General features: G+C 37.4%; 1 protein-coding gene across 1 annotated transcript; it reads right to left on the bottom strand.

The window, feature by feature from the left end:
- Positions 1 to 14,887: 14,887 nt before the first annotated feature.
- LOC109206857 (transcription factor HEC2-like) lies at positions 14,888 to 15,896 on the bottom strand. The gene has a single exon (XM_019369718.1). The coding sequence runs from the start codon at positions 15,773 to 15,775 to the stop codon at positions 15,173 to 15,175; it is 603 nt and encodes a 200-aa protein (XP_019225263.1). The 5' UTR covers positions 15,776 to 15,896; the 3' UTR covers positions 14,888 to 15,172.
- Positions 15,897 to 17,900: the final 2,004 nt, after the last annotated feature.

Genomic DNA, 17,900 nt, shown 5'->3' with positions numbered 1-17,900 from the left:
TTTCTTCCACAGATGAACTAGGTCCATCTTGTTGTTCACTCAGGTTCACAAGACCTTCAGCAGCTTCTCCAGATTCACTTCCCCCTGGCTTGTTGCCACTCTCCTCAACTCCTCCACAAATTGCAAGAATTTCACCTTTCTTTTTCTTTCCCTTCCTCTTCGATTCTCCCTCACATACATCTCTCACAGATCCCACTAACACAAACCTATCATCTACTTTCTCCACTACATCAGGAAAAACATAGCATGTATTTACCTCTTTAGGAGTTTCTTGATTTTTGTCTGATTCAGAAGACCCACGTTCTTCTCCATCGCTTGCAGAGACAAAAGCTTCAGACTCAGAACTTGAGTCAGATGATTCTTTTTCAGAGCTTTCCCTTCTTTGACTTGCTTTTAATTTTTCGTTGAGAGCTGTTCTCAAAACACCAGTAGCAACAGTCTTTCTAGCCAACATTTTCTGCCTGCGGAATCTTGGTTTAGGGTTGTCGCTAGGAGGTACAGATGAAGATGTATTAGGAGATACTGGTGGGGGAGTTAAAGGATTTTCTTGAGAGTTAGTCATGGCGGAGAATTTCTGGAGGATTTTTTGGGAATTTTGAAGAATTTTGGAGAGATGGAGGATGATCAGGGGTTTAACACTTAATGATGGTTATGGAGTGTAGTAGGAATATGTGGAGTGTATTTAAAGTAGAGTATGATTAGGTGCAGTAATGGCAGTCTTTTGCAGTGGTCAATCAGGGGTCTAATCTCATTAGGACTCCGGTTTTTAAGAGGTAATTGATCGACGCTAGTTTTAAGNACTTAGAATAAACACAATGATGAAACTGATTCTTCTATCTTAGTTCATGTAGCTTCAGACGTGCACACTTGTATCTCGCATATGTTGCTTGCAAATCAGACTTGATCTTTTTTTCTCTCAAATATGCTTAATTTCTGCTTATGTGCAACCACCTGTAAAAGAGAACAATCGTTATTTTTATAGAGTTAGTAATCAGAGTTTGATAAGAACTCGAATTGTGGATCCTTTGACAATTCGAGTCCAAGAACAACTCTAACTCCTAATCCATATCCTTGATCCGGATATAATTCTCTTTTCATAAGGAGACTTCAACTCCTTATCCTGTATGCAATCTTTTCGATCAATTCAGAAGATATTGTTGCTGATCCTTGAGACATATCTTCTTCACGCGTATGTCACATGTGCAAGCATATCAACACTGTGTCTCACATGATGGACCTGGTTCATGACTGAGTTCATTTTGTCAATCTTCAAAACTTCATCTGAACTTGGGCCAACAGTAATGTTAAACAACACCACTCCCAAAGTATATGAGGGATCAATAACCGAGGGTTTAAAGGCGGGATTAGGGATAACGAAGCCTTGGGTGCGATCTAAAGTGAGCTGTATTAAAAGCCAGCTAGCGTAGCTCGGGAGAGTGTGTCTAGTAAATTGTCGTAATTACTCGGGAGAGATTTACGGTAATAAGAGTGCTCATGATTGGTAGAGATTACTTAGGCGAAATTATAGAAGACATAGCGGGAAGGATTCCGACAATTGGGGAAATCATAACTCTAGACCTCCTTAATCTTTTCTCTAACCCTCAGTATCGTTAGTTGTTAATTTACTATTTTAATTTGCTAGTTAAGTAATTAAACACAAGAATCTTAATATCTATGAGTTAGGAATTGTTCAAGCTTGTTTTCTTGGTGATAGTGAACAGCTATAGCTAAACCTTAGTTCTCTGTGGGATTCGACTCCGGACTTGTAAACCGGATTATATTTGCAACGACCGCATTGTCCTTTTTATAAGGCATAGTTGGGCATGATCAAATTTTGGTGCCGTTGCCGGGGAACTAATGGTGTAGTTGTAGCTGTATATATTGCTAGGGTTCAAGTTTGAATTTTTATTTTGTTTTGTTTTTTCTTGGTATTTTTTTTATAACTGTTGATTTGAGGAAACATGACATCTTGGAATTATGGGAATTTAGGTGTAGATAATTCTACTATTGATCTCCATACATATTGTAAAGGAAACCACCCGTAGCAAAATTTTCAAAACGTTCCTGAGAGCGAGTTATGTGCACCAACTCAATCTTATTTATGGAATGTGTGTGATGTGTGTGGTGGTAAAAATGGTCACCTTCATGGTTGTGCTTATATTTCTTATTTTCCCCCAACCCCTTACTACGATGGTTCCACCTTTTCTTGTGAAGTTAATAGGAACAAAGAACCTGGGAATGCGGACCTGAAGGAGATCAAGGATATGCTAAAGTGTCTTCTGGAACAAAACAATGAGAAACAATTGCACATAGAAAGGCAAGAGGCAACTATTCGCAAGTTGGAGGCTCAATTGATTCAAGTGGTTGGAGCTTTTAATGCTCAACAATCCAATATTGATGATAGTAGCCAAGAAGAGCATGAATTTGAGGTATTAATTGGGGAGGTCAAAGCAGAACATCAACAACCTAGCCAACTAGAATTTGAAGATGTCAATGTTGAAGAAGTGAGACTAGAGTCAGCCAAGGACATTGAGGATACAAATTTTGTTGACTCTAGTATCATTGATGTTGAGGATACTGAAAGTCCTGAAGTTCATATGTGTGAGCGCATTGGTCCTCACTCCAAGCATTTTTCTACATTGTGCTTGGATGACGATATGAAAATAGAGTCATCCGAGCCGATTGAGAAGTCAAGGAATGAAAAACAAGGTGCCTATATTCTGAAATTTTTCTTACCAGAAAGACAGGACTACATACCTCATCTAAAAGCCAAGAAGTGTAGAATAGCACAATGGTTGCTGGGACCAATTAGATTTGTTCCTCCACCCTTGGAGCATAGCCGAAAACTTGATGCCAAATTGGGGGTTCAATTCATAAGCTCGAGGTGGAGGCAAAAAGTGATTCGCATCGTGCCGCGACGTTAAATCAAGCGCTTGTTAGGAGGCAACCCAGCTTTATTGCTTTTTTTATTTATTTTTTTAATTGTATTATTTTTGTAGTGTCAATTATTTTATTTTCTAGGAGCATGGAAAGCAAAGGTATTGGAAGGATGCATCAGCAAACCAAATGGTTGAAACTAAGTGTGAGGTACCCACACGAAGGACCAAGCTTGGGAGAAGTCTGAGTACCCCATGAACTGCTAGTGCTTCGGCCTTTGACCTACCAGGGAGTTTCTTTTACTCTCTTGTATGTATGGGTGTGCATTGGGGACAATGCACAATTTTAAGTGTGGGGTGAGGAGATTGTCTGAGTGATTTTTCATGCTACTTTAGCTGTGTTTTTTTTAAAAAAATTGGACTTTTCCTAATGACGGATCTTCTAGACAGTTTTTTTAAGGGAAGTAAGTCTAAAGAAAATACCAAAAAGATTTTTTGTTTTGTTAGGTAGTGTAGCAATTACCCCTTGGTTTTTCTTTAAACCACGGTTCTTTTTCAAGGGTTTTATTTGAACCGGATGTAGTTAGTTTTTTTTTGGGGAATAGGAGCCATTGTGTTTTGTTTTGAAATGAAGCAATATCTCTTGACTTTGTTATACCTTAAGAATAGTGAGTACTTTGGCTGTGACGCTTAGGCTCAGTTTTTGACTCTTGTATAAGTACCTTAAATTGTATGATCTTAAATTCGCTTAACTACTCTGACTAGGGTGTCTTGATGAATCTAATCCTGAGTGAGTTATGTGCCATGTGTGTGTAAGATTTTGTGATATTCTGTGCATTGCATTTGATGCCTAGAACTTGCCCCGTGTGTTTGTAAAGCGAAATAGTAGTTTTATTCAGTCTAGGAAGTGATATAGGCATTTCTTTGTTGAGCCAGATATGTATATTTTACCCACCTAATTATTATGTATCGTAGTTAACCCCTTTAAGCATGTAATCTTGTTTCTTTGGCAACCACATTACAAGCCTTACCTATTTGTTCGAATTAACCATCTATTTGAACCATTGTAACCTCTCATGAGCACGTGAATTATTATGAACTATGTAAAAGTTAAAGTGTGGGGTGGTTGGTTTGGCTTTTGAGTAGAACTAATGAAATAAGGAGAAAGGTGCACTGTTTTGAAAAAGTAAGAGCTACTTGAATTGGAAAAAAAAAATAGTTGAATTCTTGTTTGACATAAGTATGAGGTTTGAATATTAAAATATATATATTAAAGTGCTTAGGGAGGTGTAGTCACTCTTATATCTAAATGAATCATACCCGTCCCGTAGCCTACATTACAACCAAATAAAGTCCTAATTGATCCAAGATTGAATGAGCTCGATTAGTGTAGTACACTACGGGCAAGCTTATGGTGCATCTTTTGTGACATATGAATGTTATTTCTGAGAGTGAGTAAATTCTTTCTATCTTAAATTCCTAAGTGTTCTTAAATTTTATTGTGTGGAACTACTCTCTTTTGTTGTGTGAGGGCACTTAATTCATGAAGGAAGGGTAATGTTAGTCACCTATATATTAGAGTAAGTGGGTGAGTTGAGAATAACGTGTGATACTTGTAAGTCAAATCTTGAGGTGAAGATGTTACTCTTTTGTGCTTAGTCTATTTTAAATACTCTTGGTGTGATGAGTTAGGAGAATTGTTTTAAAAGGTCGTGTCTATAAAAAAGTGTAGTTTGATTGCTCGAGGACGAGCAATGGTTTACGTGTGGGGTGTGACAGTGCGCAATATGCCTCCTCAAGTCTTCGTTCGTACTTAATTATCAAATTTGACCTCCGAACACGATCGCAGCTTAATTCCTTGAGCTTTTACTCAGACTTCAAAGCTTCAAATCACTTAAATTTATTCCATAATATCTATATAGCTCGGAATCACACCTACAAGGCATAAAATACACAATTAATACAAAACACTAGCGATTAAAGCGCAAACTCAATTAAAGTGCAGTAAATTCAAGTGTAATAAGCGACTAAAATATGCAATTATAGCCTATCATCAACTACATATCGTATATAAAGGATGTAGAAATAACTCAAAACATACAAGAACAAACTGTGTAATGACTGTTAAGAACGTAGCAGCGGATACAAGGGGCTGATGCTCCAGCTTCTATTTGACAGGATCCTAAAGCCTGCTTCCAAGAAAGAGACACAAGATAACCACTAACCACGCAACATCTCATGAACTACCCACTAAAGCATAAACCAAGAGTCATACAAAGCTATTATCTGTTGTAAAGAAAAAGAAATATACATTTCTCTTTAGGTTCAGATAACCATTAAACCATATATTATAAGGATGAAATAAAGTAGACACAAGGTATGACACCGTGAGGGGGGAGTAACTTTACACAACCCATATTGAAGATCAAAATATGCAAGTTTAGCATAGCAAATCCCTTGCCAGAGCAGGTAGATAACTACTAGTTAAGATAGGCAACAAAAATTGAAAGAATCTCCATATAAGTTTACTACATTAATCAACAACTTGAATAGTATCGAAGTATGTGGGAGACTGATATATTCATTGGGGCTAGAATGAATTTAATAAATCAAGACACTTTATTCAGACGAAAATTCCACACCCTAGCTTTTAATATCTATGTTGTAAGCAAACAGAACAGTGAGAAAATGTACATCCCTAGCTTTTCCCCGTGAAATTTGGAGAGATTAAAGCTAAAGAGAATATGAATAAAAGGGATTTAAACAAAAAGATAATGATGAGACAAACCTAATCGTAATTAGTGCAGGAGCCTTCAGGGTATCGTCATCTGTTAAAGCCGCATAGCAAAAAGTATGTGGAGAAACTAAAATTGAGTTCATATCAGAATCCGATACTCTAACCTTTTTCAGTATAAAATTATGAGTAGAAACTAAAATTAAAAATAGCAATGGATAACCATGGAGGTGGTGAGAGAGAGTTGAATCCAAACCTTCCAATCACCGAGAAACGGTAATAGTCTTCAGTAAATCCTCAATGTCGTCGATACCAACGGCTGACGTTGATTTCAGGAACCACCATCCGCAAGAAAACTCTAAGAGAATTAATCAAAAAGCTACGACTGAGGAATTGGGGAACGGTTGGGTTGAGGATACTGTAGAGTAGGGTTTGGCTGCAAAGAAAAGAGGGAAAAAGACCCGCGATAGAATTGTGAAAATAAAATATTTTGGGCGGGGTTATACGCTTTTAGCGGATGGATCTAGCTAGTGGGTGTTATTGGTAGGGGTTTTATTGTGGGGGTTTGACTAAGCTCCGTAATTTGATGCAATTTGTAGAGGTTCGAGTAACCTCCACGGTACGACTGTCACAAATTTAACCTTTTTTGTAGTTTTTAGAACTCGATTTTGTGTTCCGACGCCTTTAAAATCTTATTTTTACCCTCCTCGATTTGCGTGCGTAATTCGCGCGCGTTTTCGGAAAGCTTTTATGTTGAAAGTTGATGAAAATAATAGTTTTTGCCTTTAAAAGTTGATTTAGTTGACTTCAGTCAACGTTTTTAGTAAACGGACCCAAACTCGTATTTTGACAGTCCCAGTGGGTACGTATCAAAATAAGGGACCTGGGCGTATGCCCGGAATCAAATTCCAAGGTCCCTAGCTCGAGAAATGAATTTTTGATGAAAATTGGAAGTCTGAAAAATTTAATGGTTTTAAGAATTTGGTTAATGTTTGATCTCGTTGGTATCGGGTCCGTATTTTGGTTCTGGAGCCTGGTACAGGTTCATTATGATATTTAAGACTTGTCTGTGAAATTTGGTGAGAAACGGAGTTAGTTTGACGTGATTCGGACGTCCGGTTGTGAAAATAGAGGTTTTAAAGCTTTCTTGAAAATTTCATTCGATTTGGTGCTAAATTCGTAGTTATAGGTGTTATTTTGGCGATTTGATAGCGCGAGTAAGTTCGTATGATATTTTAGGACTTGTGTGCATGTTTGGTTTGGAGCCCTGAATGCTCGGGTGAGTTTCGGATAGGCTACGGGATGTATAGAACTTAGAAAATCTGGTTTTTTTGGCTTCAGCTGATATCTGGTGTGTCCTTCATCGCGTTCGCGGAGGTATTCTCGCGAACGCGAAAGGTAAATTGGGGGTAGGGGTATTTTCTTCTTCGCGAACGCGAAGGACTGGTCGCGAACGCGGAGCATTGGGGGTTACCCTTCGCTAACACGACCAAGCTCTCGCGAACGCGTAGCGTAAGGGACCTGGGGGAGGGGACAACCGTTCTTCTACGCGAACGCGAGCACTGGTTCACGAACGCGAAAGCTAAGGGGAGCAGCCTTCGCGAATGCATAGTAGGACTCGCGAACGTGTAGGCCTTTTGGGCCGCTTCCTTTCGCGAACGCGAAGAAGGCCTGACGCCTGTGACTTAAAACAGACTAGAAACGGGATTTTCTCAAAATTTCATAACTCTTTCATTAGAACTCGACCTAGGAGCGATTTTGAAGAGGGAATTCAAAACTAAATCATAGGTTTGTACTCTTTAACTCATTTTCTTTCATTTATAACATCACTCATTGAATTCCTAGCCCTAATCTTTGTTCTTTCATCGTAGAAAACTAGAAATTTAGGAAGAATCGGGGATTTTTGCAAATTGGAGATTTAGACCTCGATTTAAGGTCGGATTCCAAAATTAATTGTATATCCGGGCTCGTGGGTGAATGGGTAAATAGATCTTGGTCCGAACCTCGGGTTTTGACCAAGCGAGCCCGGAGATGATTTTTGACTTTTTTGGGAAAGTTTGGGAAATCTAAATTTATGCATGGTAGTTGATTCCTTTAGCAATAATTGATGTTGTTGAGTTAATTGTGGCTAGATACGAGTGGTCTGGAGGTGGATACTAGAGGAAAAGCGCTAGTTGAGCATTGAATGGCCTGCGGAGCGAGGTAAGAATCGTGTCTAACTTTGGCTCGAGGGATTAGGAACCCTTGACTTATTTTCTGTATGAAATCCATGTGAGCGGTGTATAGGTGAGGTAACGAGTACCTGCGCCGCCAATTTATCTGCTTTGCCTGTTTCCTTCCCGTTCTTCTTATATTGTCTTTTCCTGCCTTAAGTGCTACATGCCTTACTTGTAATTCCATACCTATTTGCTACTTGTTAAATATGTATCTCTTGTTGGAAGTATAAGTTCTTTCATAGCTTCGTTGTCTCCTGTTATTTGTTTGAGCTAGTTATTGGTACTTTCAAGGCATATTCTGGTTTAGTTTCGCTGAGTATTATTACTTGTGTAAAGTCTCATAGTGTATAATCTTCTTAGATGTTGTGGTTAGAAGTTGAGCCTTGTGAAGAGTTATGTGATTTGAATTGTGTAATTTCTGTATTTGCTGAGTAAATGATATGGATATGGTGGGATCGGGTTGTGTGTCACAATAGGTGGAATAAGGGTGATATATTGAGGAGGAATAAAGGTGAAATGCTATGTACGGTGGGATCTGGTTGCATGCCGCAACAAGTGTAATAAGGATGGATTGTGGTTAAATAAGGGTGAATTATGATTGTGATTATTGTGATATGGTGGGATCAGGTTGAAGCCGCAACAACCTTTATGTTCATATTTTTCCTTGACTGTGTTAGTTGAAACGGTAGTCTGAAACTGCACTTAAGGAATGGTAATAACTGAGCACTGATAATATGCTTCGAGAACTATATTCATTCCTTGCAAGTTACTGCTTTATTTTATTTCGTCTTTCTTTCTGCTTTTATTATACACCGCCGTAGCCTCGTCACTCCCTCGTCGAGGTTAGGCTCGGCAGTTACCAGTACATGGGGTCGGTTGTACTAATACTGCACTCTGCACTTCCTGTGCAGATTTTGGAGCAGGTTCGTGCTGATCGAGAGGTTGGCTGTAGGATTCACTTTCTTGGAGACCCAAGGTAGTCCTATTAGCGTCCGCAGGCTCTAGCGTCCCCTTCTATACCCCAAACTTTGTTGTTTTCCTTATTTCGTAAATAGTCGTATTTTTCTTTCGGACAAATGCTTGTAGTAAAATCTTAGAATGTTTGTGGATTGTGAGACCGAATTCTGGGTAGTAACAATAATAGCATATAAACAAAGAGGCTATTTACTTACTTTCGCATTTATTTCTACTTGTTTTAGCTTGTTTATTGTTAATCACTGAAACGTAGGGGATTTGGCTAATAAAAACTCTAACGTTGGCTTGCGTAGCAAGTGTGATGTTAGGCGCCATCACGGTCCCGATGGTGGGAATTTCGGCTCGTGACATGTTGGTATCAGAGCACTAGGTTTCCTAGGTCTCATGATTCACGAACAAGCTTAGTAGAGTCTGAGGGATCGGTATGGAGACGTCAGTGCTTATCCCCCAGAGGCTACAGAGTTTAGAAACAATTTCACTTCTATTCTTCTCTGTCGTGCAATTTTATTCTCTCAATGCTAATTGAAATCTCTACTCTTATTCTTTCGTAGATGGCGAGAACACGTACCGCTTCATTAGCTGAGCAGCAGCCAGAGCCCCTAGTGGCAGCTCCTACGAGGGGCAAAGGACGAGGTCGAGGCCGTGCTAGAGGTCGAGGCAGAGGCAAGGCTCAGCCCAGAGCTCGAGCAGCAGCACCAGTGGCGGAGCCTCAGGTAGAATTTGATGAGGAGGCTCCAGCCCAGACCATTCTAGTAGGGCCAGCTCATGTTCCAGAGGGGTTCATCGCTACCCCGGTACTTCAGGATGCTTTGGTTCGTCTACTAGGCCTCATGGAGAGTATGGCACAGGCCGGCACATTTCCTGTAGCACCAGCCGTCTCTCAGGCTGGGGTAGGAGCACAGACTCCCGCTACCCACACTCCGGAGAAGATGGCTCCTCAATTTCAGACTCCAGCAGCTCAGCCCATTGGGGTAGTTCCGTCGGGTGTTGCAGCACAGATCGGTGATGGATCGACTATGTATTTTGAGGCCTTGTGGATATTGGATAGGTTTACCAAGCTTTACCAATTCACTATAGCGGTGCATCTTCAGACGATCCCCAGGACTATATGGACAGCTGTCACGAGGTGTTATGGAACATGGGGATAGTGGAGACCAATGGGGTCGACTTTGCTACATTTCATGTGCCGGGATCTGCCATGAAATGGTGGAGGGATTATATGTTGGCCAGACCAACTAGGTCGCCGGCTCTTACTTGGGACCAGTTCTCTCAGCTATTTCTTGAGAAGTATCTTCCTATCACTCAGAGAGAGGACTATCGGAGGCAGTTCGAGCGTCTACAACAGGGTTCTATGACTATCACTCAGTACGAGACTCGATTTATGGATCTGGCTCGCCATGCTATTCTCACTCAGAGTTACAGGAAATTCCAGTATTCGTGGGCACTAAGATAAGCAAAGCACTCATGCAGCAAGTGGCAGAACGACCAGGAAAAGTTATTTCTTACATTTAAAGACACCTAAGAAGGCACGAAAGGAAATATATGGTGCTAGCAAGTTAAAGGAATATTGCGAGTAGTATAAATAGATATGTGTAGGTCGCAAGCTAAAGTACCGTAGAGTGACAAGGTTTTACGTAGATAGGAGTAAGGATAAGAAAATGCGAGTAGAAATTGACAAGAATAGGTAAGACCTCGGGATTAAGCCCATCAAACAAGAGAGTTGATGGTTTCCGTATGTTATACGAAGCTCAGTATAGCCTGAACGAACTCAGAGGTGTCTACTACTAGGAGCAATTAGAAGAGATGAAATGTTGCCTTGGAAGTAAAATAAGGGTGTAATGGTGATAGATAAGAGGATGACGTTTAGGCCTTTGATTGAGTAATGATTTTAAGAAAAGGGATTTCATGAATTGCACGGGATTAGAATACTCCCCATAAGATGAATCACGTTGGAATGCTATGAAATACGGTTATTGAAGTATGGTATCATCCCTATGTGGATCAGGAAAATGAATTCAAATGTTCCCTGATGAGACATAAGCCCTAGTGACAATGTATTACGTAAGAGGTTTCAAGCTATTAGTGGTGGATTATAGATCAACATTAAGGTGAATCAACAATAGATGGATAAAAATTCCAAAGTATGAGAGGAGATTATGATGCCATTCTTTAGATGACCAGTAATAAGGAGGCATTAAATGGCTTAGATTTATACATATAGGATAAGAGGTGAGAGAGTAACCTGGAGTTGAGTATCAGACCTCGGTAATAATAAACCGAAGTAAGAGTTAGGGTATAGTATGACCTACCTAGATGTAGTAAAGCCATAAGAACAGATAACCGAGTCTATGAAGCAAGGTATAGCAATAGTCGTAGGTTCGACAAATACCAAGTGAAGAACTTTAGTACACCTATAGATGCCTAGAGGGACATCTTGTCATAGTTCTGTATATGTTCACAAAGTAAGGCCTAGAGATTGGCTAAAAACTGGAGGAAAAAGGATAGAAGAGTCGCATAGGCGCACATACAAAGTCAGAATCGTACAGACTGCATGAAAGAAAGTAGAAACAATTACGAGATTGGAAGAATTCCGACCAAAACTTGTGGGGTGAGAAAGAGGCCTAAGGGGGGAATACCCTGGCCAATGGATCTATTCACCGAACAGTTCCGTAGATGGCAAAGACAATATTAAAGTATTCATAAGAGCTATTTCTTAAGAGACGGATAAGTGCATAAGTCAACATTCAAGGACGAATGTTCCAAGGGGGGAAAAAATGTTACACCCCATGTTTTCGTACGTGAGAGTACGTCGTAAGTCAATTAATGTAAGCTCAGAAATAAGATTATATTTGGAAGCATATAAAAGTAAGTTAATCATGTTACCTTGGAGGTTACAAATATTTAAGATCATGAATAACGAGTACCAAGAGGGTTGGAAAGCTTAGAATCTAAACCAATTGAAGAAAATAAGTTTCGTCGAAAGTCGACAAGTTTAGAATGTTATAACATTTACTTTGTGTTGAGACTAGGTTTCTTAACATGATATAGAAATTATGCTATGAGTTATTTTAGTCGTATGATAGTCATTTGCTATGTTTTGAAGGCAAGCAAGCTGTGAAATAAAAGTTTCCAAAGGTCATCACAAGTTACATTCATAATGTGCTGAAAATAAGGTCAAATGTATCTGAGCTTTTCTCCCAATATACTTGGATTTATTGGATGTTCTACCTACCAAATTGATTGTAGTCACTGACAATCTTCCTATGTTTATTTACTGTTGTTGTTTCAGATAATATTTTTGTAGTTCAGACTTGTATTCCTACTGTAGAGCTCATGCCTCAGTGTTACAAGTTCTGGGGAGTTCTATTATGATTTTAAATTACCTATGGTTATTTATCTTCCAAGCTTATTTATTCTGTAATTTGTTATCATGTTTTTTTAATATTTCATGACTGGCTTGCCTAGCAAGTCGGTTAGCGCCATCACGACCGGTGGTTTTTTTGGATCGTGACACCTACACCCACACCCTTCTCACGTGACATCAAGATAGTACCATCACTTTCTTAAGCATCCAAGACCTCTCATGCTGACTCAAACTCATGACCTTCCTTTTGAAAATGAACTGCAACATTTTTTATTCAATCCCAATCTCACATGACTCACTGCATTTATCATGATGTCATGTGAAAATACGAGAATTCTGCTATCAACTCCAAATCACAAGTAGGATAGTTCCCTTCATAAGCACTCTATCGCTCAGAAGCACACTACTTAATTTAATTCAGGAGACAATCACATCATGCGACAAACTTTCTACCCCTGTAGAAGATATCAATCTCAAAGTCGTGGTCAAAACCATCATAACTCTTCGAAGTTCATTGGCACATAACCAAGCCATTAGAAATAAATCTCCCTGAATCAACCGCCAAACCCAAAAGTCCAACTGCAAAAGTGTCCATAGTAGCCAATCACCAAAGAAACCGATCATTGATATTTCCATGCTGGTCCAAGTCATTGTTGTCTGACCCTTTTCTTCAGATTAATATCATTAATGATTAAATAGTAATCCTATTTCCAACTGACTAGCCCATTCCGTATCTGTCTGTTATAATTATTTATTGTACGTTATATAATTGATTCGTAACTGATGATATAATAATGATAAATTTCGTATATTCAAGATTAATTGATTATCCCCTCATTCTTAATTATGAGTGACTCTTCGTACCAGGACTGATGCAATTCTTTCAGTTCTGGGACTAATGATTATAGTACTAATATGTTTAGTTTTGAGTGTACTTTACACGTTATTCTTCACTTCCTTCGTAATTTTGCTTGACACGTGTTACCTTTTAAATGGTCCATGTGACGAATTTATTTTTTTATTAACACAATGATACTTTTTTAGTCTGTCCTAGAAAAATAAGTTACATTTAAAAATAGTTTAGTTTTAAACTTTTCATATTAACCTAGATGCGATGATTTATAGTTACACAAATATTTGTAGTTTGTTTTAGATTATAAGTATTAAAAGTCTTTTTATTTTAGTTTCGTGCTCAATAAAAATACATCACATAAAATGAGACAAAGTAAGCTATTTCATATTTTTTTAAATTGACATGAACTAGCTAGAAAAGAACAAAAAAGGAGAAAGAATAACAGAAAATACAAGAAAGCCAATTTCCATGCATTGCATAGATCCAATTTGAAGTACAAAGTACAATGCACCGAGTAGTTGGGTAGGTGGCAAAATGCAAAATTTGACAAGAAAAAGTATATTCTAAGTGCTCCAATCTTTATATCACGAAAAATGAAAAAACAAAGCATAACACCTAATGGATTACACAACATTGATTGGTTTCCATTGATAGGAACAATCCATGATTTTGAGTCTTAGGAGTCAATACATGAACAATTCCTTTATTTGGAGTGTCCACTTTTTGTGACACTTGGCACCACCATTCATATTTCTACTGCCATACGGCTTCATAGGGAACTAATCCTATTGTTTTATTATGTTGGCGTTGTATTCTAATCATAGAAGCCGCCATGTTTACCCGGAAGTCCGTCCGTCCACTCTTTTTAGTTTTAGAAGGCATTAATAAGTGTCTTGAGATATTTGTTTTCATGTCTGATGTATGTTGGATATCTCATAAGTGGTATTATAATCTGAAAAAGCGAATAATAAATAAATTACTATAAATAATAAGCGGTATCATTTATTATATTTATTCTTAATATTTTTATTTTTTATACATATCTAGTAAAAAAATTACGAAACAATGTCTCATGACATCGCATGCAACAAAGTGCATACGCCTCTAATTATAATATGATGGATAGAATTCATGTACCCTGTCTTAATTAGAAGTTGCATATTTGAGCTTTGAGAATAAAAAAAATTCTGATAACAAATACTTTTCCTTTTAATGTGTCTTACATGACATGAAATTAGTTAGACCTTAGAAAAGTATTAGAGACCGAATGAAAAACCAAAATAAAATATTTGGGTAGATCATAATATTATTGATAATTGAGTATTCGATTTATACTCTACTACTAATTCTTCGTTTATAAGTCAAATTCTTTCTAAAATGCTAATCATATATATTTGTGTTTCACTCCATCAGAATTATAGGGCTAATATGCTTAATATTAAACGGATTGATGCTCGACCGGTTAATTGAAAACAGACTTTAAATTTGTTGGTAATATGTTCACGCTAGTTCAAATTAATGATACGTAAACCAGTTAATAAAGAATATAATAAGCTTTTACAAACTTAGGTTTTATTGCTTGAGCTGATAACGTTGAAGTGAAAATGCAAACTAATAGATCATAATGACCTCCTAATTCCATGTTTCAAAACCTTACCTTATTCTGAGAATCAAATGAAAAATATAAAAATCCTGAATTATGATCTCTTATCCTTTTATAATAAAAACAAAATACTTCCAATAGCTCCATAATAGAACCTTCTAATTTTAATCCTTCCATGTTATAAATATTAGTTTAAGTCATATCTTCTAGTTGTTTCAGGAAATGCTAAGTCATAATTAAAACAAAAACACTTCTAATTGTGCTTAGAAAAAAAAAAGGAAAATTACATTTCCAATGGTCACTTTTTCATTGAACTGTTGACAAAATTATGAGTACAACAAGAAGCCGATTGACTTTGACCTTCCTACTTCATCGAGATTCAGCCTTTTATCACTTCGATCCATACAACGAAAGAAAAGTGTTGGCCAATCGAGACTTCTAAATCCAAAGGGAAGATTAATACCCCGTATGAACCAAATCTTTACAAAAACTAAATGAACATAATCATGATTTAGATTGCTTTCCCAAAATACATTATTCTTTCACTTCACTTAACTTAGCATTTGCACATTAGAGCTCATCAAATGAGAAGTCTGGCATGACCTAAAAGAACTTAAATAATCCACAGGCTGTGCCATCAATGTTGTGGAAAATCCAGTAATCATTGGCCTATTAACAGCAGCTTGTTCCAAAGATTTGAGTTGTTTTTTCAAAAACTTAACATAATGAACAGCCTCATCTAGCATTGAAGCTGTGTCCATTTTTGTACCACCAGGAACAAGTCTCTGCAAAATCCTTATCCTCTCGCTTATTTTTTCCCTCCGATGCCTAGCTGCAACGCTCTGTGGATCCTTCGATATCTTAACGTTCTTTCTCTTAGGCGGTTTTACTGATTCTGGATCAATGTGGATAGGTTGCATCATCGCCATACGAAAAATCATCTCCCTCATTGCATCCATTGAACTCCGTTTCTCAATATCAAGAGTCTCGTCGTGCATTGATAAAAGATGTGGCGCGTTATGTTCATCGATTGAGTTGGGCATGAAGGACAAAGAGTGAGCAGAAGTAGTCATCATATAATTAGAGTTGTGATTTGGTAGCAATTGAGTCATTTCAATATTCTTCATGGATTGTGTAATATCATATAACTCCATGATTTTTGAGAACTATATATGTTGGGAATAAGAAGATAGAAAAGTTGGGAATGAAGAAAATATTGGAAAGAACAGAAGGATGTTAAATATTCAAGGGATGTCAGAAGAAGAAATTTTCCTATGAGCATAGCATGGAGATGTCAGTGATATATATATGCATATTTATATTGCAAGTTGTGACCTACTCCTATGTTTATATATTTACTAAATATCCACTATACCAAACAATGCACAAACGATAAACATCACTCTAGAAGTTTATATATTCAATATTCTTCTTTACAGTATAAGAATGAAGTAAAGAATAAAGCGTCAATCAGATACTTATAAGGTCAGCTATATAAATTCTCACTGTCCATGTCATTTTATTTCATACTCATCTTAGTCCAATATTACATATATATGATGTAACGTGTGTATCTAGGTCAGCCCATCACAAAGTATACTTTGTTGTGAGGTTTCCTCATTAATTTACTAATTTTACGCTAGTTATATGCCAACTTACTACAACTCTTCTCCTTCATTCGCGTTTGGAACCACCGATACACACACACACACACACACACACACACACTTATATATATATATATATATATATATATATATATATATATATATATATTATAATTATGAAGTGCATGAGTAGTATAATATGTCAATTTGATATAATTCCAAAGTAAGAATAACTTCAAATAGCTAAGATTAAAATGAATGAATGAATGAGGACTGGAATTCCATGGACATATACTCCCCCCGTTCCATTTTACGTGAACCTATTTCATTTTTGGCCCGTTTCAAAAAGAATGACCCCCTTCTATATTTGGAAACAATTTAGTTTAAACTTACAATACTACCCTTAATGAGAAGTTTTTATAACCACACAAATAATCTGGACCCCTTTTTGACTTGTTTAGGACCACAAATTCAAAAAGTCTTTATTTTTTCTTAAACTCGGTGCCCAGTCAAACAGGCTCACATAAATTGGAACGGAGGGAGGGTGAAATTATCGGGATATAATTCCATACATAAATTGAGAAGCTCCCCGATCAGATCAAAGAAGGAGAATGCAAATGAATAAGGTGCATGAACCAAAATCAACCCATCACTCAAAGAGTTAAACCAGTTATGGTCCTGAGTGAAAAGCTATAGCTTTGCCATGAAAATTAACTTGAGAAAAACTCAGAACGGTAACCCCACAAATCACATGACATATGTCAGAAGGATAACAACTCTGGTTTCAGAAGTGGGGTAGCAAAAGAAAGAGCGACTTACCTGTAAAGTAGAAAGTATTTCTAGTTTTGGATATAAATTTAATAAGGTAAAGAATATTTACACTAACACTATATTTTATCATGTTGTAGGTAATTAGTGGCGAAACCATTCAAAGTTTAATATATATCCGTAAAAAGTAATTTTTGATCTACGTGCATAATATAATTTTTATATATTCAGTATAATTTTCCGATGAAAGGTGACTCTATGTGGCTATGCCACTGCATGTACCTTGTCTCATTTTTTTATATTCTTGGTCTCACTTTTTAGAAACGGTTACATGTAAGTATCGAAGGGAGCCTTGGCGTAACTGGTAAAGTTGCTGCCATGTGACCAGGAGGTTACAGATTCTAGCCGTGGAAACAGCCTTTTGCAGAAATGCAGGGTAAGGTCAGGCAATTCTCCAAACCCCGCGCATAACGGGAGCTTGGTGCATTTAACTATCCTTTTTACATGTAAGTATCATTTAAGCAATCTGATCATAACGTAAAAATTCGTTTACATTAAATTGGTATATTTTTACTTTCAATCTGTCACCCATCCTGCATACCTGCTGCAACTGCATTTCTGTAATAATGCTTCCATATGGCACTCATCTCGATCCTGATTTTGGAAGTTTTTAGGAATTTACTTGCACCGACTCTCTGTTCACAACTGTTTTGAATCACATGATATGCTTGAAATTTACTTCTCTAGGTAACTATCTAAAGGTCTGACTGCTTCAGGTGAATCATTAACTCAGGCACCAATTGAGTTTACGTGTTATATATACAGTGACGGTCCAGAAATATTTTATGCTATCACTGTAATTCAACTTATTGCAGTAGGTTGTTTATCTTATTTTTACAGACAA

This window comes from Nicotiana attenuata, unplaced genomic scaffold (assembly GCF_001879085.1).
Source record: "Nicotiana attenuata strain UT unplaced genomic scaffold, NIATTr2, whole genome shotgun sequence".
NCBI lineage: Eukaryota > Viridiplantae > Streptophyta > Magnoliopsida > Solanales > Solanaceae > Nicotiana > Nicotiana attenuata.
The sequence above is the reverse complement of the archived record's forward strand: the minus strand, read 5'-3'. Positions and strand labels throughout refer to the sequence as shown.

Coding starts and splice junctions, on each gene's coding strand:
- LOC109206857 (XM_019369718.1), bottom strand. CDS start 15,775: ATGGAGTTATATGATATTACACAATCCATGAAGAATATTGAAATGACT.